Source organism: Pangasianodon hypophthalmus, chromosome 17 (assembly GCF_027358585.1).
Source record: "Pangasianodon hypophthalmus isolate fPanHyp1 chromosome 17, fPanHyp1.pri, whole genome shotgun sequence".
Lineage (NCBI taxonomy): Eukaryota > Metazoa > Chordata > Actinopteri > Siluriformes > Pangasiidae > Pangasianodon > Pangasianodon hypophthalmus.
The window spans coordinates 19,354,585-19,378,160 of NC_069726.1; the positions used below are offsets into that span (position 1 = coordinate 19,354,585).

General features: G+C 39.0%; 1 protein-coding gene across 2 annotated transcripts in view; it reads left to right on the forward strand.

Moving 5' to 3' along the window:
- The window catches only part of loxl2a (lysyl oxidase-like 2a), a 45,492-nt gene that overhangs the window by 16,585 nt on the left and 5,331 nt on the right, over nucleotides 1-23,576 (forward strand). For both annotated transcript variants that reach the window (XM_026942777.3, XM_026942778.3), the window contains exons 4-9: nucleotides 9,050-9,258; nucleotides 12,250-12,472; nucleotides 15,169-15,352; nucleotides 17,253-17,404; nucleotides 20,384-20,551; nucleotides 23,362-23,527. In XM_026942777.3, coding sequence (XP_026798578.1) covers nucleotides 9,050-9,258; nucleotides 12,250-12,472; nucleotides 15,169-15,352; nucleotides 17,253-17,404; nucleotides 20,384-20,551; nucleotides 23,362-23,527 — 1,102 coding nt within the window. The remainder of the gene's footprint in view (nucleotides 1-9,049; nucleotides 9,259-12,249; nucleotides 12,473-15,168; nucleotides 15,353-17,252; nucleotides 17,405-20,383; nucleotides 20,552-23,361; nucleotides 23,528-23,576) is intronic.

The following is a 23,576-nucleotide window of genomic DNA, read 5'->3' on the forward strand; positions in this document are numbered from 1 at the left end:
ACAGAATATACAAAAAAAATAAGAGCAATAAAAGCAAGAAATATTAACTGATACCAACAAATATGTATACAATGAATAAAAATTAAGCACAATATTTGTACAAAAATTGTCAAAAGAAGTTTAATAGGTGCAGAGTAAAGCGTTAGGGTTATAGTAACTGTTATTAGTACAAAAAAATAATGAAACAGCAGTTACAGTGCTGTATTAAAGTGACTGTAAAGTGACAATAGATGTACAATAAATGTGTAAATTTACTCAGTGACAAACTGATACTGAGAATGGACTAGTGGCTATTTATTACCCTGATAGGTAGAAAAAACTGTGATCGTGAACTGTGATTTGATCAGTAGACAAAACAAATCAAATCTAAACCTTGTATGTTATCTGCTCATAGTAATTAAAATGTCTTCTCTTAAATAAAATAAACTGGAGGTATAAACCATCTTAAAATTCCTGAGGAAATACTTTGGAAATCTGACTGCTTCTGTGATGGGTGTGTACTAAAAGAGCTAAACTGGTGGTCCCTCTTGTCGAGCTGGTCACCTGATACCATAATCACTGATCTATAAGCTGAAATCACTTTTTGAACTCACAAAAAAAGCTATCTAGCTTCCATTAACCCCATAATAAGTAAGCTAGATAGAGTTCCAACAAAAATAAACAGCTAAGTGACTAGCTAATAGCTACAAAACATAGCTGTTAAATAATGCTAGCTTGATAGTTAGCTTTTCTTACTCATTCACTGTGAAATAAAGTATTAGAAAGAAAAAGATATTAAATGAGCTGGTGTTGCACCAGTACTGGAATTTCTGCAGTAACTGTTATCTATATAACACAGCTAGCTAGCTAAACAGTGTAACCTAGGTAGGACCTCAGAGGTCTTTTTGTGAGGAGGACGTCACAGGGGACCTCTACATTATTTCTTGCCCTACATTCCCTTTGGCATTCTGTCAGACTGAAACACAGAGATGCTGAATGTGTGTGGTGTCTAAATTTGGCCTCTAAAGGGTAAAGTTCACATTCCTGGAGCGAGAAACTCGATCTGCTCTGCATTTCCTGCACAATAGGAGCCGGTTTTGGGGAAGCTGTGTATTGGTTTAGAGCTACAAGGCCGTGTTTGCTAGCGTTTTGTACTGTTGAACATTATTGATGTGCTGTGAATGTGTTCACACTTTGAAATGTTTTTATGTCTTACAGTTTACATTACAGTTTTCTGAAGGACTGATGCAGTTAGCAGCGTAAGTGGTGCAGCTCGGGACATAATGCTTTTAGGGAAAAACGCCATCTGAATTGTTTGTTATAGTGTAATAATTTTTGTTTCACATGAATGGTGAGAAGGTTTGTGTGACTATCACCAGCGTGAGCATGGACGTCTGATTGCACTGCTGCTTATTGTGATGTATATCATGTGGTGTATTCAGGGACCTGAACTGGTAATACTAGCAGGATAAAAATGTAACAGTATTTTGAAATGCTACAAGTGCTTTGGGACAGATATTTGGGTTCCACATCCGGTGTGACTGAGTCATGAGCTACACTACTAAAACAGCACTGATGAATTTATTAGCCAGTGCCTAGCAGCTAAGACTGGTTTAGTGTGGTGGACATTCCCAATGGTTGTATAAGATATGTATGTAATGCATTCTGGATAATATAGTGCCAAAGCATTGATGGACAAAACCTCTATAACTCGAAGATCTGGTGATCTCATGACTTATTTTTGTCGCTGTGGAACAAAAAGAAACCAAGCTATAAGTTCCTTCCTGTAAGTTCTTTGAACTATTATTAGTAAAGTTGATCGGGAGCCAAAATTCACCACAATTAAAACTGTTGCAATATACTAAGTGGCCACAAGGGGTTTTTGTTTGTTTCTTTCTTTCTTTCTTTTTTTGTTTTAGCACTGAGGGTGGTGGTGGTGGCGTTTTCCTCTGAAACCGCAAAATATTGGGTTTAGATGATTGTAATGACCCTCCTATTGTGATTTATAATAGCCTTATAATAGCCTTAAAGTCTGAAAAACGCCACTTTTCATTTCACTAAACACAGAAAGCATTTTGTGTACATATGGCCTGCTGTGTCAGAATATTACAGATTTATTGGTAATAAAAAACATAATGAAATCAAATATTACATTTTTAGCATTGTACAGTTTTAAAACATATTTGGTGTGATAGACGAAACTCATTTTCCATTAATCCCACCAGCCGAACAAAAACCACCTGAAAACCTCCCCAGATCCACCCATTTGAAGACGTGTACCCATCAGGCAGTCATGCTCATTAGCATACATGTTCTTAGCAGATCACCTGCTAAACTGTCCACACCTTCCAATGTATTCACTGAATTTAGATAGATAGATAGATAGATAGATAGATACATAGATAGATAGATAGATAGATAGAATTTATAGATGCCTGATGGGAAATTTGGGAATTTTATGCTTGACTTACTTCGGAAGTGTGAAGTCAGAGCTCTGCGCTTGACCTCCACATGTTTGAGCTAAAACTGCATGAAAAAATGGATACCTACACAAATGCTTGTCTTTTTTTTTTTTTTGCTCTGTCCGAGCACAAAAAGACCACCTAGTTAGCCAGCTAATATTAGTGATATGAGTGATAACTTTAAATTTGTGATGTACACTATAGTATAAGGCCAAATGTAAGTAGACACCTCAACATCCCATTCCAGATTTAGTCCCCCTTTGCTATTATAATAACCTCCACTCTTCTTGGAAGGTTTTCCACTAGATTTTGGAGTGTGGTTGTAGGGATTTGTGATCATTAGTGAGTTCAGGCACTGATGTTGGATGAGGAGGCCTGGGGCGCAATCAGCATTCCAGATCATCCCAATGGTATTCAGTGGGGTTGAGGTCAGGGCTCTGTGCAGCCACATGAACTGTTCTTCCACACGAACCTTGGCAACCCATGGAATTGTACTGCTACAGCATACAAAGACATTCTATACAATTGTGTGTTTTTAAACTGTGTGGCAACAGTGTGTAATGGGTGTGATGGTCAGGTGTCCACAAACTTTTCACCTCCTCAAATCTAAGATCTTAGATCTAATCAAGTAATGTGTCTGTATGTTGATTGATCTAAAGCAAATACTATTATAATTTCATTTAAAAGAAGAGAGATGCTACCTTATTTCCTGGTTTGACTAGCCATGTTGATATGATGTCATATGATGTCATATGCTGAACTCGAGGTTGAGGATCCTTTCTCTGACTTTACAAGAAATAATTCCAAGTTGAGTGGGCATTTTATTTGGCTTTTTCTAGTCTGACATTGGAAATTCCCAAAGTGTGAAAGGTGAGTGAGAGACAATGTCTTAGCGGAGTGACTGCTTTCAGACTGATACGTTAGAAATGGAAAATGAACACTTCGTACACAGGAAACAGATTTCCGTTTAAAACTCTGTCCTGTCCTGTGTGTCTTGGTGTGTTTCCAGCCTTCCTCATATCACTCAGCTGCTCTCAGATTTTCTTCAGAGAGACAAACAGAAGGATAGACAGAAAGAAAGGAAGAGAGGAAGAAGGGATGTAATGGGATTATAGAGATTTTGCAAAGAAAAGCATTTTCTGATATTGAAATCCCACACTCTCCCTCAACATCTGTAATCTCACACACATACTCATGCACTTTCTGATCCAAGCAGCCAGTAGTGTAGCAGAAACAGTATGTGTTCATGTGTGCATATATAGTGACAATGTTATTGAATTGAATTGTGTGTGAGACAAAGAGAGAGACAGATAGACACAAAGCTGCAGAGAGAAGAGAGAGAGATGGAGACACAGATACAGAGAGAAACAAAAAGGAAAGAGGCAGGTATCATCATCATATGCCCTATCAGCACATCAACTATAGATCTGGCTGGTTTGATGATGATGATGATGATGATGATGGTGGTGGTGGTGGTGGCGGTGTTATTGCACCAGATGATATCTTGAGAGGACATCCCGTCTTGTATTGAAGCGAGCAGGACATTTCACAAACATACTCCAAGAGGATGAATCATAAGTGGTTCAGTCTGCCCCCACATCCCAAAAGCACTTCTCACAGTGGTTCCCCAACCAGATGTTGCACAAATGGTAAGCTAATTTCCACAACATCGTTTGTGAACAGTTTCCATCATTAACTGTTATGTTGAAAAGGAGTGATATCATCAGTCATAGAGAGACTGGAACATACAATAGTTTGTAGAAAATAAAAAATAGAAAATAGTCAGTTTCCATCCACCTTTATCACAATTTCTAATGATCCACAAAACAACTGTTATATCTCAGGCACACACAGTCACAAGGGTGAGAGACTTGCAGACTACCATATGCAGAACGTGTCTCTTTAATACTACGTTGCTTGGCTAGTACTTCTTAGCTAGTTAAGGGCTGAAAGACATTCCCTCTATGTCATTATCAGCTTTGTACCCACTGTGTTGTTACCCAATCTGCACCCCATTATTGTTACCTGATCTGCACCCCCTGTGTTGTTATCCAGTCTACAGCATCTTGTAATCACCCAATCTGCACCCCCTTGTTTTGTCCCCCAATCTGCACCCCCTGTGTGGTTACCTAATGTGCACCCCATGTGGGGTTATCCAATCTGCAGACCCTGATCTGTGTCACTCCCATATGGTTGTGTGATCTACACCCTCTTTCTGTCTACCCGATCTGCATCCTGTTCTATTACCCAATCTACACCCTGCATCATTAAACAAATCTGCACCCTGTGTCCTTACCTGATCTGTGCCCCCTCATGATCTGTTACGTGATCGGCGCACGTGTGTTGTTATCCAATCTATGTCCCCTCTTTCATTTCCCAATCTCCGTCATCTATGTTTTTATCTGATTTCTGGCCTTGCCATTGTATCCACAACCCATTTCTTCTCTTCTCTGATCTGTATCCTTTGTCTTGTTACCTGATTGTCCCTGGTGTCGCTACCTGATCTCTTATGCTGTTATGTTATCTGTGTCCGCTGTGTTATTACCTAATCTGGATCTCCTGTCTTGATACCATATCTGCACCTCTTCTAAATGCGTATAAAGTTACACCTTTACTGCCAACTGTTTTTCAAACTGCTTCACTAGTAGTTCACTGGTAGTTCTGGTTTGGGTTGAATGTTGTTTTTATGTGTCATCTCAACCACAATCCTACAGGATACGCTTCCATACTTCACCAGTGACTGTTTGCTTGACCCACAGCACTATAGATGCACACAACTCATAGCTGAGTTTTTGGAGTTCTGCACACCAGCTGTCATGCTTACCCATAAACTTGTCTTTTTAAACCTGGCATCTTAATGTGCATTTTTCCAGAAATTCAAATCAGCCCAGTTTTTATCAGCCACAGATCCTGTTCCATTTACCATGATGACTGGCCACCTCATGTGGAATGGGTGGTCAGAGGTCAAAAGTCATTTGAGGTCAGAAAACTTTAGGAGCAGGTGACCTGTTGACCTCTGGCTTGAGTCTGAAGCAGAAACAATATGTGCTTTCTCTCAGACACACACACACACTCAAATACACACGGCATGGTGAAATTAAGCAGCAGTGTGTGTTTACCTCACACTGACTCAGTCAAGAACACAATGGCATCTGGCTGTAGACTTGTTGGGTTTGGTAGGATGGCGTGAACCTGCAATGTGTGTGCGTGTGTGTGTGTGTGTATACTGATGTTTCTCATTTGGGCGTTTCTACTGAAAGGGCAAGTAACATGGGAATAAACATACCAGCTTCCAGGTCTCCCTTTGACTCACTTACTATATCTTCTCTCTCCCTTTCTTTATCTCTCTCTTTCTCTCTCTCTCTCTCTCTCTCTCTCTCTCTCTCTCTCTCTTTCTCTCAAACAGCACAAATTAATTTTTTTAAACCCCCCCCTTGTTTTCTTCTGACTTGATCTCTGCACATGTCTGACTAATGTGATAGGGGAGACAGGATGTGAATAAGACTGGGAGATTTGCCGCATCGTTGGCATGGTAACCGTGCACACACATAGACACACACACACACACACACACACTCACACTCCTCCTTGCTCCTCAGTTGTATTCAGGAACATTAGTGCTGTGTAAAAATAGTGAGTCTGGAAACGTAAGAGAAGTGGGGTGTGAAGGGAGAGCTCAGCAGTGGAGGAATGTCTGCACTAAAAAAACCTCCCTAAACACACACACACACACACACACACACCATCATGTCCAGTCATACAGGTCTCTGATTATTCACACAGGCAGAAAAATAAGAAGTGATCTTTCCTCCACAGGACCTAATCGTACTTCATTGGACTTTATTCTAGTGTTTCTGTAGGGTGATTTATTTATCATTTAAGAATATTTCTTTTAGCATTTAAGAATGCTTAATGGACTTTTGTGATGTCTGCTGCAGTTTAAGTTCTTCTTGGTCTCGGCTTTTTTAGTTCAAAAGGCAGATCAAAGGTGAAACAGGTTCACCGTCTCGCTATTTTTACTCTAAACACATGGAAAAACCTGAGAGTGATCAAACACAGGTGTTACTCTGAGTTAGCACGACTCAAATATGTGTGGTTTTAAAGAGAGGTCACGTTGTGTGCCACACAGAACGTCAAGTGTTTCTGTAGTACTTGTTATGTTCTCTTCCACTGATTCAGGCCACAGCTGTAACATTTGTTTTTAAATCCTCATTTTAAAAATTCTCTTTATCTCAATCAAGATAATGGAGAAATGGAGCCTCGTGGTTCCTTGTATGATTCCTCTTGTCTTAAAGATTTAGTAGCTTAGTAGATTTAGTAACAATGTGTTTTTTCCCTGCTATAATGTAAAGTAATTCCATCCTCTACTGTAGATGGCTAGCTAGCCTACTTTGCATAACTAGCAAACATACCAACATACAGTAGGCCCATTTTTTACTGAATTTTATGAACAGTCTGTCCTTATGGTGGTTACTATTTATAACTGTTTAGATGAATCTTGCTAACTAGATTCACAGTTTAGTGAGATATGAGTGCCAAAAGCAAATAACTATTAATTTATTTTCCAGTTGATGGTAGATGGTGTTCATTATGCAACTTTAAAGGTTTTACTAAATCATGTACCCTCTCCAGGAAAGAATAGTACATACAGAAGATATTTTGACATCATTTTGATGCTGAAACTAACAGAACGCATTTTAATCATATACTGATGTTGAGAACTACTTATGAAACATATGCATGTACATGAAACATATGCATGTACGTATCTGATCATGCCTTCCCTCACCTTAATAACAGCACCAGTCCTGTCAGGTAAGGATTTCTCCAGTGTCTTAGGAGTTCCTGTTAGCCCACTTCCACTGACTGGGTGCAGTTCAGCTACAGTTCATGGTGCCTATTTCTGCTGTCCCAGATATTCTCATAAGTTCTATGGGATTGAGATCTGGTGATTTTGCAGGTCAAAGAATCCCATTGTTCCATGAGGCTTTTCAAACAAGTTGCACACGCATTTGGCCCTGTGCACCCTAGAGTTGTTATCCTGGAACGTGGGAGTGCCACTGTTGTGTTCTGCTTGAACATGAAGCACAAAAGACAACCTAAGATTCTGGCCGACAAAAGATAATCCACTTTTATGCCAAGTTAAATTATGCCCAGGAGACATCCTATTGGATGTAAGGGGGGCTTAGTAACACATAAATGGAAGGGTTCTGTTTCCACGTTGGGTGGAGCATTGGCGCAGTGGGTACTATTGCTGCCTCACAGCTCCAGCATTCCTCATTCCATCCTGCTCTTGGGTTACTGTCTGTGTGCAAGTTCTCACCATGTTCGAGTGGGTTTCCTCTGGGTTTTCTCCAAAAAACATGCCAGTAGGTGGATTGGCGACTCTAATGTGTATGTGCAGGGTTCTCTGCAATGGACTGGTGGCCCAGTTTCCTGAAACCAATCAAAAACTGGAGTGGTTTGTCCCTTCTCCAGCACGCCAAAAACTACAAACTATGAAAAAGAGAATAGATCGAATCATGATGGGAATACATTGACCATCGCAAAGAAAAGTAGGTTTTTGGGAATTTTTTTGTTTTATGTCTTTAAAAATTATGTTTTGAGGAAATTGATTTCGGCAACTCAATTAGCGTACTTGGAGTCATAAATTCATCTGTTTATAATTTATTTAGCAATTTTTTTGCAATTTTGCAGATGAATTTATGACTCTAAGTACGCTAACTGAGTTGTCGAAATCAGTTATCTCAAAACATTTTTTTTGTGGAGAAAAAACAAAAAAAATCTTAAAACTTCATGTATTGCCATAAAACCTGTCTTAGGTGACTAGAAATCGAATAAATATTTGAAAAAGGTGAACTTCCCCTTTTCACAGCACAGTGCACTGCTACTGGACTGTTGTGTTGTGTGTGTTCCAGCAACCTTGGCAAAACTAAATCATATCATGTATTGTGAAAATGACTTCATCAAGCATAACATAAGAGTTCTAAAATAACTAAGTGTAAATACTTTACCTCTCAATTTAAATGACCTGAGCACCATCTCTATTAGAATTATGGTGATGTTAATTAGAGAGTGCAATTTGAGCATGGAAAATGTTGGCCATATCATTTTTACTGTCCTCCCTTTGCTCATTTTCACTTTACTCATTTCCTAAAGGGTTAACACTAGCAGCTTTTCTGGTTTACTGCAAAAAAGTCTTTGCCAAACCACACAGAGCGGCTGGTGGAAGAGCTCTTTCCTCCATCCTCTTTCCTCCGTCTTTTGATATTTACACAAAGTTTTGCTTGTTTGCGTCTAGCAATGGAGGTTTTCACATTCCTGCCATTCCAAAGAGTCTGGGTTTGATTTAGACCTCCATCATCTATTCATATCATCAGGTTGAAAACCCTCCGTCTATCCAGTTTGAGCTACATTCAAGTCCAAATGTCTGAGAGAAGAACCACAAACTGTTTTTCATCAGTTATTGAACTGTCTGATTTTCCTGATTTTCATAAAATCTACTTATGCCAAATGTATAAAGTTTCATTCATTGTTTCATTTCAAGCAGAACATTTAATGCTCGCTTTCTCTCTCTCTCTCTCTCTCTCTCTCACTCTCGCTCTCAGACTCTGGATGCGCGAGTAGAGGACGTGCGTATCAGAGCCACCTATTCCAACCGTAAGCGTGTTCCAATCACAGAGGGCTTTGTGGAAGTGAAGGATGAGGGAAAATGGAGGCAGATCTGTGATGAGAGCTGGACTCCACAAAACAGCCGTGTAGTGTGTGGCATGTACGGCTTCCCTGGAGTGAAGGGCTTCAAGGCTAAAACCTACAAGTAAGTCAACGTCAAATGAGGTCCAGTCTTAGGGACATGCTATGCAAATATTTAATATGGTAAAGCATTTTTCCAGTCGGCGGGAGATCAAGAGTTTGAATCCTGACCTGAGTCCAAGAGAGAAAAAGCAGCCCTGCTCTCTGAGTAGGAGGGATGGCATTCTCTCCTTTTGATCGAATTGGCGTGGGCGAATCAACACGAGGCATCTGTGAGCTCATGAATACAGAGCAGAGTAGTTAGGATCTCCTCCGACATGTGAGCAGGAGTAACAGTAGATATATAAGTAGCTGTCTATTGGATGGGAGTAAAGAGAAAAGTAGGGTTAAAAAAGTATTTGACCTTCATATATAGGTTTGACATGTTGTGTTTTCTGAGATGCTTTTCTGCTCACCACAGTTGTAAAGAGTGGTTATTTGCATCACCAAAGCCTTTCTGTCAGCTCAAACCAGTCTGGCCATCCTCCTTTGACCTGTCTCTCGTGAACAAGTTATTTCCACCTGCATAGCTGACAGTCACTCATTATTTTTTTGTTTGTTTGTTTTTTCACACCATTCTGTGTAAGCTCTAAAGACGGTTGTGTGTGATAATCTCAGGAGATCATACTCAAACCAGCCCATCTGGCACCAACAACCATATCCCCTTGGCTGAATACTCTTTGACAATTATTAGTGCTATATGTTTACATACTGATTATTTAATTCACAAACATGAATTTCCTATGTGATACTGTATGTCAATTATTTAACTAATACCTAAAAATGTGAACATTCTAACTCATCTAAAAATTCCTATAAATCATTCAAATTATATGGAATCTAAAATATATCAAATTACATAAAGTACTTCAATAACATTATGTACATATATAAATTAGATTTAGAATAATAATTTAAATGATTACCTAATTGAAATTACATTAGAATCTAATTTAGTTAGATTTTAGAAGTTCTACCAATAAATTTCTCCTTGTCATAACTCATAATAAATCTGAAAAGCAACAGTTTAAATGCACTCTCGTCTACTTTTCCTTGCCTGAGTACCCTTTTACCCATTGTAAGTGCTCTTCCATCACTCAGCTCGCAGAGTATATGATAGGTGAGGGGTTAGGTGAGGGATCGAGTCAGTATCACTTTAGACTTAGGTAGCACAAGGTTACCCAGTTACACAGTTTCCAGTTCTATGATATGTGAAATACTTCATATTAAAATCTTGAGCATGTGATTGTCAGTGTTAGGGTTTTACTGCTCTGGGCTCGAAGATATGCTCTGAAGAGGTGCTGATTGTTATTTGAGATATGACAAATATGTAAGTGCAGTTCAAGAGGAGAGAATAAATCTGTAGAGTGAAAGAGAACAGGACATTTTCCAGCGTTTAACAGAAACCAGAGCTCAGATTGGCCTGCATCTGACATTAAAATAATGTTAATACAACATTTACCTTCCTGTGTGTTGACTAAGTGACCTCTCAACACACTCATTCATTTAAAATACTCCAAAAGTTAATGTTTATAGCTAAACAGTAGTTACAGAAACTGAACAAGCTTTGAATTATTTCTGAAATGAACCACGGAGTGTGTGTGTGTGTGTGTGTGTGTGTGTGTATCATTGGGGTTGTGTAGACATATTTTAGATATATTTTTCGAACAACAGTGTTGTCTTATAAATACTTACATACACTGCAGTGTTTTTAAATGTCTGCCACCTACAACACCTGTCACTGTTCAGTCAGAAGTGAAACTCGCTGTATGTCCAAAATCACACTCTGTAGGGGTGGGCCATATGACAAATTTCTAAAAAAGACATTTCTACAATATATATCACAATATATAGGTTGAGTTTGAAAGATACTTTTTTTTAATGTCAGTCATTCAATAGAAACATTTCCTCCACTGAGGAGGAAAAATAGAAAATCTGTTAAAATTGTAACACTTCAGTATATAGTTTTTTTAGATTCCATATTTTCAACACCAGATCATCTGCTTCCAGTTATTTTGTAATATTATAAAAACTTAAACATTATAAAAAGATATCACTATATTTTCAATATATCAAAAAAGTGTTTTGTGACATAATTTACCAGAATAGATCATCGCCATGTTGGCCAGCCCTACTATATAGTGCATTATTTAAAATTTAGCCTATTTCCAGTAGGGTCCAGTAGGGTCCAAATGATGTAGCTAAACAGGTACAAATTACCCATAATGCATTGTGTACTGTGCTGTTTGTAGGGAATAGGGGGTGTAGAGATTAATTTGAAATGCACTCTAAATGGCTGTGACTTTTAAACCCTATGTGTGGTCAGTTTCATTGTCTTTTGAGCAGTTAAAGCTAACTAACTTAATTCCTCAAAGGAACACTTGCTGTTATCGTTCTTGGGTGCATAAAAATAGACATACTTGGGGATGCTGTTGTGGTTTGAATTCTTCTTTTAATTTACTTTCAGAAACTAGTAACATTTTTGAGTATTGCTAAAATCCTGAATTTAACACTCACTGTCATGTCTCGCCTGATTCTGTCTCGCCACACTCTGGCCCTTTTGGCTTGTGCTTTCCTTATATGGTCACAACTTCCTGTCCTTGCTAACCCACTCTCTCTTTTGATTTCTCACCACCCATTGTCAGTGAGATTATGTGTTTCCTCCAGACATCCATTTTAGTGATAGCTATCATGGATGTAGAAACAAAAATCATTTTACAGCATCTTTAGCTGTCATCTTTATGTGTTTGTATGTTTTTGTAAGTCATGCTGAAACAGTGATGAAAGCAAGGACTGGATTTTTGATCAAATAATTGTATTTACGTAAATACTAAATATGATTACAGCCCATAGATTTCATACTCATGATTAACCCCTTGTTATTATAAGTATCATATTTAGTACTCTGGACTCACTAGCTGTTATGTTATAAGGCGTGCTTTATGGTTCTGTAAAATAAAGTGTTAAACTTTAAATAGAAAAATAGAAGTGAAATATCATTTCTATCCTCTCGTAGGCTTCTTTCTCAGCGCAGGAGGAAGGACTACTTTGGTTTTTCGGTGAACTGCACAGGAAATGAAGCTCATCTGCCCGAGTGTAGGATGGGCAAAGCACTGAAAGTGGAGAAAAATCTGAATGCCACGTGCGCCAATGGAATGCCTGCCGTGGTCAGCTGTGTTCCTGGAAGAGCCTTCGCACCCACACAGTCCTCAGGATTCAGAAAGGCCTACAGAGCAGAGGTATACATACACATACACCTAAACCTCATGTAGTGTGTACTGCTTTGCAATGCTGTGTCCCCATAGTCCAGTCTGTCTGTTTTGAATTTCTAGCCATAAATAGAAACATCTACGGTTTAGCCATAGCATTTACCGTTTTTGGCTCCTTGCTACAGGAATACGCGAGACAACTGAAAACTATGCTTTTCCCGTTTCTCAGCTAAAACAGTTGTCAGACCAAATGTGAATAAAATGCACCAGGTGGAAAAGCAAATTCACTGAAGGGGAAAGGACACAGGATGCGTAAGACACGTTTGCTCCTGGTAGCTGTTACTTTCACTTCAAGCCGACTTTGACCTGTGAATTTACGAGCCTCTGTCTTGTGAACCAGTTAAAAACCAAGTGGGCAGGACTGTGGTCTCATCAGTGAGAAAAAAACTGCTGTCTCGTCCACTGTCCACTAGTATATGCTGGGTTTTTAATGGTAAATTTCTGTTTTTTTTCTCTCTGCCTGCTAGTATTTTCTTTTTAGCAGTGTTGGCGCCTCTGTTGTTATGATACCAGTAGCATAAAAGATAATAGGAGGCAAGATAAAGATTAGGGTCCCATTATACAACTTCTTATTTGAGATTAAATTGGGCTGTGGGAAACAGTCTGTTATATAGTTTTGCTTTTTTCTGTTTATTAGGTGAAGTTAAAATGAATGACATTCATTTTTCTTTAAAAAAATCAGTCAGTATTAAGGAATATTTTACATTATGTCAATAGAAAAGCATTTCTTTTATAATGTGAAGAAGGAGAATCAAGATGGCAGCCAAGTGGCTTCATGGCTCTGTGGTTAGACTGACATGAACAGCTACAGACACTCAGTGTTTTTTTTTTTAAGTCCCTGACTCACCAGTAGCCGGATTACTGTCAAATTACGAAGAGAAGTGACAGGAAGGAGCCTTCCTACAAAAATCTACAGCGAGCAGTCTGGTGTAATGTCTGGTCAATGCTAACTCAGTAGCAGACACATGCCTTCACACACATTTCCAGTGTGTCTGGAATGGTTTTAAGTGGCCTCACTGTAGCTTCTTATCCAAATATTTTACACACTCAACAGTGTGTGTAACCTCAGACTTTTCCACCATCAACCCGAATCGTCTCTGACAGGGAAGCCGTAGCTAATTTCATGTCATTTTTTCAATGAATGGTCTCTATTTTTCAACATCAAGCTCGTGAGAAGCTTCAGCAGTTCCAGCAGTGCTTGGAACCCTTATAGAACAGGGCATCACACAAGGACTTCCAGGAAATGACTTTGAAGGACCTGGAAAGACAAGGATTACGTAAGATTCCAGAGTGTTTCAAATGCACGCTGATTGTGTGTTTATATAGCAATCATGCTTCCAGCCAGATCCTGTCATCTGGAAGCACTCCACGAAGAGAGCGAGACTGCGCTGAATAAACACAGAAATGCTTCAGGTTCACTCACCTCCAGAGCCGAGGCTCGGTTACACTAGCTTTTTTGTCAGCATACATTTGCAGACAAAAAATTGGCATTCCTGTTCATGGAATTTGTAGTTTCACATTACAGTTTTTCAGCGTGAATACATTTTTTTTAAGTGAAACTTGGTATTGAGAGTAAATTAGCACCATCGACCAATAGCACAACTGCTTTAGAGGCACTGGCCTCTGAATGGACAGTCATTCTTGTTGCATAGATTGAAAACATAGGAAGTGTTTGTTTTAGCAGTGTGTGTACTATACATATACTATAATTCATTCATTCATTCATTCATTCATATTCAGCTTTATCCTGGTCAGGATTGCAGTGGAATCTGGAGCCCAACTTAGGAACTCTGGGTGTGAAACAGGAATACACCCTAGATGTGTCACCATTCCATTGCAGGGCACCATGCACACACACATTCACACCTAGGGGCAATGTAGTGTAGCCAGTCCACTACCTGGAATGTTTTTGGAGGTAGGAGGAAACTGGAGAACCCTGAGAAAACCCATATGGACATGAGGAGTACATGCGAAACTCCACACAGACAGTAACCCAAGCTCAGGATCAAACTGATGACCCTGGAGCTACACCACCACCTATAATATATTTTATTTAATGTATTTATTATATTTTGTTACCATGACATCGCTAGCCATGACTAAAATCGTACATCATCACCAGCTAATTTGGAGGACATATTTTGTCCCAAATATTCCGGTCCCACTTTGGTTCCACCTGTTTCATGAAGTGCTATTAGAGCAGGACTAAAGCTCTACATGAGGATCAGACTGTTCATAGATAGAATTAATCTTTTATTATAGGCAACCTAAAAGATGCAGAGTCAAAAACCTGGAAAGAATTTTTATACAGTATGCCCTTCCTGACACAACTCTCCCCAATTTTATTCGGGCTTGGGACCAGCACTGGGAGTGCGCTGTCTTGTGCAAGCCCACTGGCTGCGGTTGGTTTCCTAGCTGGGAATCGAACCAGGGCCGCAGCAGTTAGAGCGCCAAAGCCTAACCGCTAGTCCTTCAGGGACCCGACATATTAGTATATTATATAAACAATTAATCTGCAAAGTGATTTCTGTTTGTAAAAGTTTCCCACACAGAGGAGGACAAGATTCAGTTTGTCATGAGAACTATAAAATGTTCGGGTTGTCGTTGATCTGTTTTTATTATGAATTAGATCAACAAATATCTACTTTATTTATATTTTCCTCCAGCAACCCCTGGTGCGTCTACGTGGAGGAGGGAAGTTGGGTGAAGGTCGAGTGGAAGTGCTGAAGAACGGCATTTGGGGAACAGTGTGTGATGATAACTGGAACATGAAAGCTGCCAGTGTGGTGTGTCGAGAGTTGGGCTTTGGCACTGCTAAAGAAGCTCTGACTGGGGCACGAATGGGGCAAGGTGTGTATCGCTCACTAAAACGCTACACATTACACAGTACATACCAAGTTGTGTGAGTTTACTACTTAGCCTTGTTCTGTTCCATCTGCCCAGATTTTATAGCAAACAGCTAACACTAACAGTTTTAGCTAGCTTCAATATAGCCATTAAGTCTTTTACAAACAATGTAAAGGCACAATGACAGTGGAAATGAGACAGCAGTGTCAGAAATTTCGACATTTTCCTCAGATGTGTTGGTAAGTAACTAAGAAAAGACTCTGTACAGCTAAAATTACACTGTAATTACGCTTAGCATCAACCGCTAGCTGAACTTCTGTGGGTTCTGCAATATTGAGAAAAATCAACACTGCATCATGACTCAATAACTCAGCTGTATGAACGTTTTTTTTGGACATTTGATGTTATGAATACCACAAGAGTGGACTTTTCATGTGGAATCCTCTTGAAAACACAAGAAATAGTATGAGTTTACCACTAGTTTAAATTTAACTACTTCCTCTCAGATCAAAATGACCGTGGTCATCATCTATTTAAAAGTAATGTGATTTGTAAATGAAATGAAAGAACAGATAGTTTTCAGTTTTGTGTGAGGATATTTCACACAGCTAAACACTTGATCTGGTTCATTATTTTAATGGATTCATTAATAGAAAGGGGGAAATTGTGGCTTCAGTAATTCTCTGTAGTTTTTACTCAACTCTGAACTTTTAGCTCAACTTTATGTACAGAGTCTTTTATGTAAAGTGTTAAAACATTGCTTGAGACTGTAGCGTAAGCTGATTCTCAGATGGACTGTCCGTCGTCACACATCAGTGGAGTTAGATAAAAAAATTCTCTTCATTCATCAGGAGCAGCAGACACAAGGAATCCTTAGAGTCTTGTCCAGCTGCAAAATGGTTTTAACATCCACTCAGCATCTGTTCACATCAGATAACCACATGTTCTTCAGTTGCATCCCATATGTCTGACTGAGGGACTGAAACTAATATAAAATTGTCCTCAGTCATTTATTCAGAAATCCATTATTTAACAACACTGGCACATTTTCCCTAAATATTCATATTAGCACTTGTAACTCGTAAATATGTGGTCTGTTTGATAACAGCTTTAATGTAACATCTTAAAGGAGCAGCGTTTAATGTTTAGAGACGAATAACAGTTTTAATGACCCACTGTCAAATCTTTCCCTTCCCCCTTCTGACTCCGCCCCCTCTGCTAAAACTAATGATGTATTCGAGGTGAAGCTGCTGATTATGGAAAAGGAACCTTTAAGGTCTTTTTTAAAAGATATGATTATTTCGTGCCTGTAAACACATTTTTTAAAACAAAAAACTACACCTTTGAGTGCAGACGTTTTTGCTATTTATTCTTTTGGCCACTTTAGAAAAGAGAAATGCTGGCACTGCCACTTTATGGTCCTTTGTGTGTTACCTTTAATGGATGTTTCCATTATTTTGTTCATCATTTAGGATTATGAAACAGTCCTATTCAAGTCTGTCTGTGGTTTATTTGTCTGAAATTATGCTTTATGGAGGCCTTAATTAGTTTAACATTGTCTTAACTTCCAGCGGACATGGTCCTAAATTTCAGGCTATAAACATAACATATACCTAATCTGGTGTTTTTCTTTTCTCATGTAACTGAAACTGTTTTACTTTATACTGATAAGTGCAAAAGTTTGCATTGACAAAATAAAGAACACAAAGAATTATAATTTATAGGAATGAGACATTTAGTTTTTACAGGATTTTAGTTTTTTTTAGGTTTTATAAATGTTCCTACTTTATCCGCTAACAAAATTACACATACCATAACTAAGTAAAATGGATATATCTCACTGTAACTGTGTAATGATTACTGTGAGCTGTGTGTGTTTGTGCGTGCGTGTGTGTGCGTGTAGGAATGGGCCCGGTGCACATGAACGAGGTGGAGTGCTCAGGGTTCGAGAAGTCTCTGACTGAGTGTCACTTTAACAGAGAAGCTCTGGGCTGCAGTCATGAGGAGGATGCAGCTGTGAAGTGTAACGTCCCTGCCATGGGCTTCCACAACAGGGTATATACCATGATTACATAAATTACTTTTTATTACAAAAATAAATAAATTTAATGGAATCCAGCTGCTAGCAGTAAAACCTGTAAACATTTGTAACCTTGTTCATAAAGTCACTGAAAATGTTGGACATGTCAGTGTTGGACTCACAATCTACCAGTCACTAGTGTAAAACCTGAACTGGCCACGTAGTTACGTTACGTTTAACCTTCTCAGACCTGTTCTGGAGGCAGACGTGTTACGGATCCAGAATGATTTCTCTGTAAACTAATCTACACATAGGGGGCTGCATGTTTTGTTTAGTCTAAATTGTTTCTCCTGCTTTCTATTTACGGAGATCGCTTTGGTTGACTTTTTATTTACTTTTCCTAATAGGTTAGCTTGTATTTTCAGCTTATTTTGGGCAGGTAGCTCAGCCATAAAGAATTTCCTCTCATGTTTTATTTTGTGGTTATTTCAAGTTGGCAAACAAAGGAAAGAATCATATGTGGGTTTGGTGTGTTTGGTCTGGTGGTTGGGTGGGTATGGTTTATATACAGCCTCATGCTGCTTTTGAGTCTAGACCTTTGTGGTCGTAAAGAATGTAAAAGCCTCTGGGCTCGAGCACAGTGCTGATTGTGAACTCTTCTCACCCAAAGAACCATGTGTTCACAGCAGCAAGCGTCAAATCGACAATGCGGTCGGAACTCATTCATTTTCAGTGAGAGCTGGTAATTTACATCGACTGCTGACGAATTAAAGTGGGCATGGCCAGGCAAGGAGATAAAGTTGAGCAGAGTTTAACACTACAAATTAGAAGGGAAGCTATTTGGTGACTGTCAGGGGGAATGAGGAATGGTGGTGCTTCTTTTTCCTGCTGAAACATTCATCATTTTCATTGGATTTTCATTCTTGTCCAAGATCAGAAGCATTTATGTAAGGAATAAAATATGATAGGGGTGCTGTTATAGGAAAATAATCAGTGATGTGGTGGTGTCATGCGGCGAAATTTTTTCTATTTTCTTATAACAGCATGTCTAGAAGCATTTTATTCCTCTTATACATCAGCAATTTGCCAGTGCTACCAATTTTTATTTATTTTAAAAATGACATGTGATACTTATTATCTGTTTTTAGTTACTTTTAATGTTGTAGAATGTTCACAAAGCAAGTTAGTTTGTTTTAGCAGCTTATGTTATAGCAGCTGTTAACATTTGTTCCCTCACCAGCCTCTCTTTTTCCTCTCTCATTAAGTTCATAAGACAAAAAAATGCAACAAAGCTATCTAAAGCCTCAAGGACTTTTCCGTGTCTGAAGCCTTACTGACCATTATAAAGTGCTAACCCTGGCGCCTCTGTCCAAAAATGTGAAATAGCCACCTTCTCACAGAAAACATCATCTAAACCTGTGATATGCCTTGCAGTTATCGAAAATTAATCAGACTCTGAAGAATCAGATTCGAATATTCAACAGAGCTATGATATAAAATAAAAATACTGCATGCCAGTCAAATAATGAACTTTAACTAAAAACACGTGTATAAATACTTTACATGGAACACAGAAGTATTTGGACAGACAGAAATTATACACAGATTTAGACATTATGTACACAAAGAAGGCACTACATGCATGAGAACATCAGCAATGAGACGAGTCCTGCATTTGGAGGTTTTTCAGATTCCTTTGAAATGATGGAATGATAAACTATGAACAGGCGCTGAAGGTTGCACAGTCTGCAGTCATCTAACATAATCCTAGGTTAACCCTAGTGCCTAGACTGACCAGGGACCCGAGCAGTCACAGAACCACAGATCCCAATACAGTACGGTAGTAATGACTTCATGAATTTCTTAAACGAAAAGATTAAAAACATGACAATAAATAAAAAGAATGAAAATAGTAGATGACAGAAAATAGTAACACTAAATCTTTAATAACGGCTTTAATTACTTCTGTACTGTTGGTCTTGGCAAGTTTTAAAGAATTGCGTCAACATCACGTTTGGCAACATTCATCCAGTCTCTGTATGTTCCTGAAAGTGAAACAGCCTGCAATTTGCCAAATATCATTACACCACAGTGCTGTTGAATACTTTATTCCTTAGGTGCTGATTCATTTTCTAGAACAGCAGCTCTGACAGTAGTGTCAGCTGTAATTCAAATCACAGGTTCATATTAATGCGCTTGTTCTTCTACATTGTTGTTTCTATAGTAACAGACAGGGGACAGAGAGCTTTGCCATGTCTCTATAACATGGCATGCTACATTTTTTTGTCTTATTAACGTCAAGAAAAAGAAAAATGACAGGCTGGTGAGAGGAACGACTGTTTATAGCTATTATAAGCGATGACAGGAGCTAACCTGTTTCCTGGAGGTTCCACAAAATTAATGTAACTATAAATGGATAAAAATTACAATGTGCCATTATGTAATAAAAAAAAGTAATAATTTGTAAATTCCTGTGGTATGAGAGGAATAAATCACTTTAGGACATGCTGATGTAGGAAAATAATCAACATCATGGCGTTAACCTAATTGTTGATTATTTGCCTCTAACAGCACACCCCATCATGTGTTATTCCTCACTTAATTCATCCCCATACCTAGAGAGCACATGGCAAGAACATTCAGAGTTGCAGTTATCGTGTTACTTATGGAGAAAAACTGAGTAACTATAGGCCAATTTCTAACCTTTAATTTATTTGTAAAATGTTTGACAAAAGCTGGGTCTGTCCAGCTGTGCTCTTTCATGTGAAAAAAAAAAATGTTCACTCTGGATTTAAAGCCTGTCATAACACAGAACCAGCTCTCACCACAGTATCTACTAACTTACTCATGTCTTTGGACTGTGGATGTATAACGCTGTTTGCACTGCTGGAGCTTAGAGCAGCTTTTCATGCTGTAGACCACAATGTTCTCCTGGACAGACTCGAGAACTGTATCATATTAAGTGTTGCTCAACATTGAGTAAAAGCTAAATGGGGTTGTTGTTCGCCTTGCAGCTGCGTCTGAGCGGAGGCAGGAACCCGTACGAGGGCCGCGTGGAGGTGCTGGCGGAGAGGAACGGCTCGATGGTGTGGGGAACGGTGTGCAGTGACAGCTGGGGAATCATGGAGGCCATGGTGGTGTGCAGACAGCTCGGATATGGCTTTGCTAACCACGCCTTCCAGGTTAGAAGCACAGCAGAGACAAAAATGTGTTATTCATTAATGTATACACAACGAACACATCATAAATTAGCTTTGTGTAACAACATACAACACACACATCATTCGACAGACACATAACTTCACAAAACAACAGAACACCAGAACTACACAGTGTCAGTGTGAGACTGGACAGTATAAAAACTATCCTGCACTACACACAGTGTAGGAGCCATTAGTTTATACTGTATGAAGTATAGAAATGATTTCCTATTAGACTTGTAGAGCACTATGTGATAGAAGAGCCATTATTTCATATATATAGTATACATTTACATTTAGGGACTAGGGATCTAAATCCTAAATGGCTCCCTCTTGGACATGTGGATATTTCATATCCTATACATCCTAAATATTTCCTAAAGCACATGATTAGTGCTTATAATCTTTTCTACAATAAATTGTGATATATAGCACTATTGTTATCATGGGCATTTTTAAATATTCTCACTGTTGCTGTGTTTCATTTAGGAGGAGGCTCTCTAAGTAGGCAGCATGTGGACAGCTGTCTTATGTCTGTCTTATGAGTTTGTTGAAAGTGTCAAAAAGCTAGGAACTAGTAATTTATTTAGTAACTGAAAATATTTTTTAAAAGTTTTTATCTGTCTATCTATCTATCTATCTATCTATCTATCTATCTATCTATCTATCTATTCTCTTCACTTTCTTTCCTTCTCTTTTTTTCTCCCTACAGGCTTTAATAGTCCGTAAAAATGTAACTTTATATATTTCTAACAAAGTCCTTATTATCCTCTGAAGATGGGTGGTGGTGGAAAAAGTAATTTAAAATATTATTCAGATTATAGTAATCTGAAAAGATAATATCGGCTCATGCCTACACCCATGTGGAATGATTATAAGCAACAATAGCTGCATTCTTATAGCTTTCATATAAACTGAAACAGAAAGACGAGTGACATCATGTTGCTTTTTTTTAAAAAAATGCTAAATCAACAGCTGTATTTATGTTAGTGATTTAACTATCTTTTGTATGTGTGTATAAAAGGCTTGAACGTGCTCGTCCTGCTGTCTCCATAGGAATAAATATACTGGAACTACGTTTACACACAGCCTGAGTGTTGGCTCAGTTAGAACAGAGAAACCCAACTGAGGCCAAACCGAATGACATTTATGTTCAAAACAGTTGGATAATCTGTTTTAATACTTAGAATTTTTAAAGCCGAATACTTACTTTCCATATGCGAAGAAACGGTTTATTTTTCATATACACGTTTCATGGAGAGGTTGGGGGATGATGGAGGGAAAAGGGAAATGATACATAATGCGATTTCTTCTTGCACACAGTCACGTGTACTACTTTAGACCCACAACTGCTGGCAGTGTACAAGCAATAACCCCAGAGTCGGTATTTGACTGTGATAACGGCACTGAATAGTGTGTGTGTGTGTGTGTGTGTGTATGATTGTGTGTAAGCTGCTCATTCTGGCCACAGTGGGCTCGTTTGGGGGGTTTATGAGTGGAAACTGGACCAGTCCACACTGCCACCATGACTTTTTATGATAATAATTGTATAAAATTGGCCACAACGTTAAGCTCGAACTCCATCACTGTAATGTTGACTCCAGTCTGTGTGTGTGTATTTGTTCGTGTGTTACTTAGTTAGTTCATACACAGTGTATAAACAAGATTAATAATGAGTTTCCTGAAGAAGGAAAAGAGATTTATAGATTGCGAAGAGATTGTGGGAGAGAGGGAGAGAGGGTTAGAGGAACAGGAGGAAAGGGAGGAAGAGAGTCTCTCAGAGAAAGAGACAGATAGAGAGAGTGTGAGGGAGAGTGAGGGAGAGTGAGAAGAGAGAGACAGGGAGAGAGAATAGAGAGATATGAAAGTTGAATGGGAGGGAGAAAGAGAGGGGGGGGGGACAAAGGAAGAGAGGGTGCAAGGGATAAACTAGGAGAGAGAGAGGGGGTAGAGAGTCAGACAGAGAGGGAGAGAAAAGAAGGAGACAAATTGAGATATAAAGGAAAAGAGAGAGAAAGAAAGGGTGAGAGAGACAGAAAGAGATAGAGAAAGTTAAAGATATAGAGAGAGATAGAGTAAGAGAATAATATATATATATATAGAGAGAGAGAAGAAAATGATAGCAATGGAGAGAGAAACGGAGGACAAAAACTGAGAAAGAAAGAAAGAAAGAAAGAAAGAAAGAGAAAGAAGGGATGGAAATTGAAGGAGAGACAGACAGAGAAAGAGAGAGATAGAGACAGATAGATTGAGAGTGAATGGGTGAGAGAGAGAGAGGAAAGGATGCAGTGGATGGAAAATGTGATGGTGTGTCTTTAGAACCAGTGCAATGGGGGTATGACTCACGCGCACACACACACACACACACACACACACACGCACACACACACATTGAGCTTGGAATAGGAGGATATACAATAAATTAAATAATATCTACACACACACACACTCTTTGTATAACACTTTGTGTAATGTAACATGAACATTGACTCTGAACAACTTATCAAAATGTTAGGACATTTCTCTCTAAAGCACATGTAGAAATTCCAGATGTTCTCCAGCTGTTTTGATGCCATGATTGCTGTACAGTGTTAATGTGGAGCTCTCTGGTGGTGACACACTGCTACTGCAGCTTACATTGCACACTGCACATTGGGAGCATAAAGGAGGGATTTTGGTAGTTATGTTTGTGTTAATGGTCGTTTGTGTGTTAATTCAGTACATTATACACACATATATTAACTGTGTGTGTGTGTGTGTGTGTGTGTGTGTGTGTGTGTGTGTGTGTGCAGGAGACGTGGTACTGGCAGGGTGAGGTCAGTGCTGATGCTGTAGTGATGAGTGGAGTTCGGTGTTCAGGTACCGAGATGAGTCTGGCTCAGTGTCTCCATCACGGGAAACACATCAACTGCCCCAGAGGAGGAGGAAGATTCGCTGCTGGAGTCTCCTGCACTGAGAGTGAGCAGCGTGCACACACACTCACACACACACGCAGACACAATAGTGT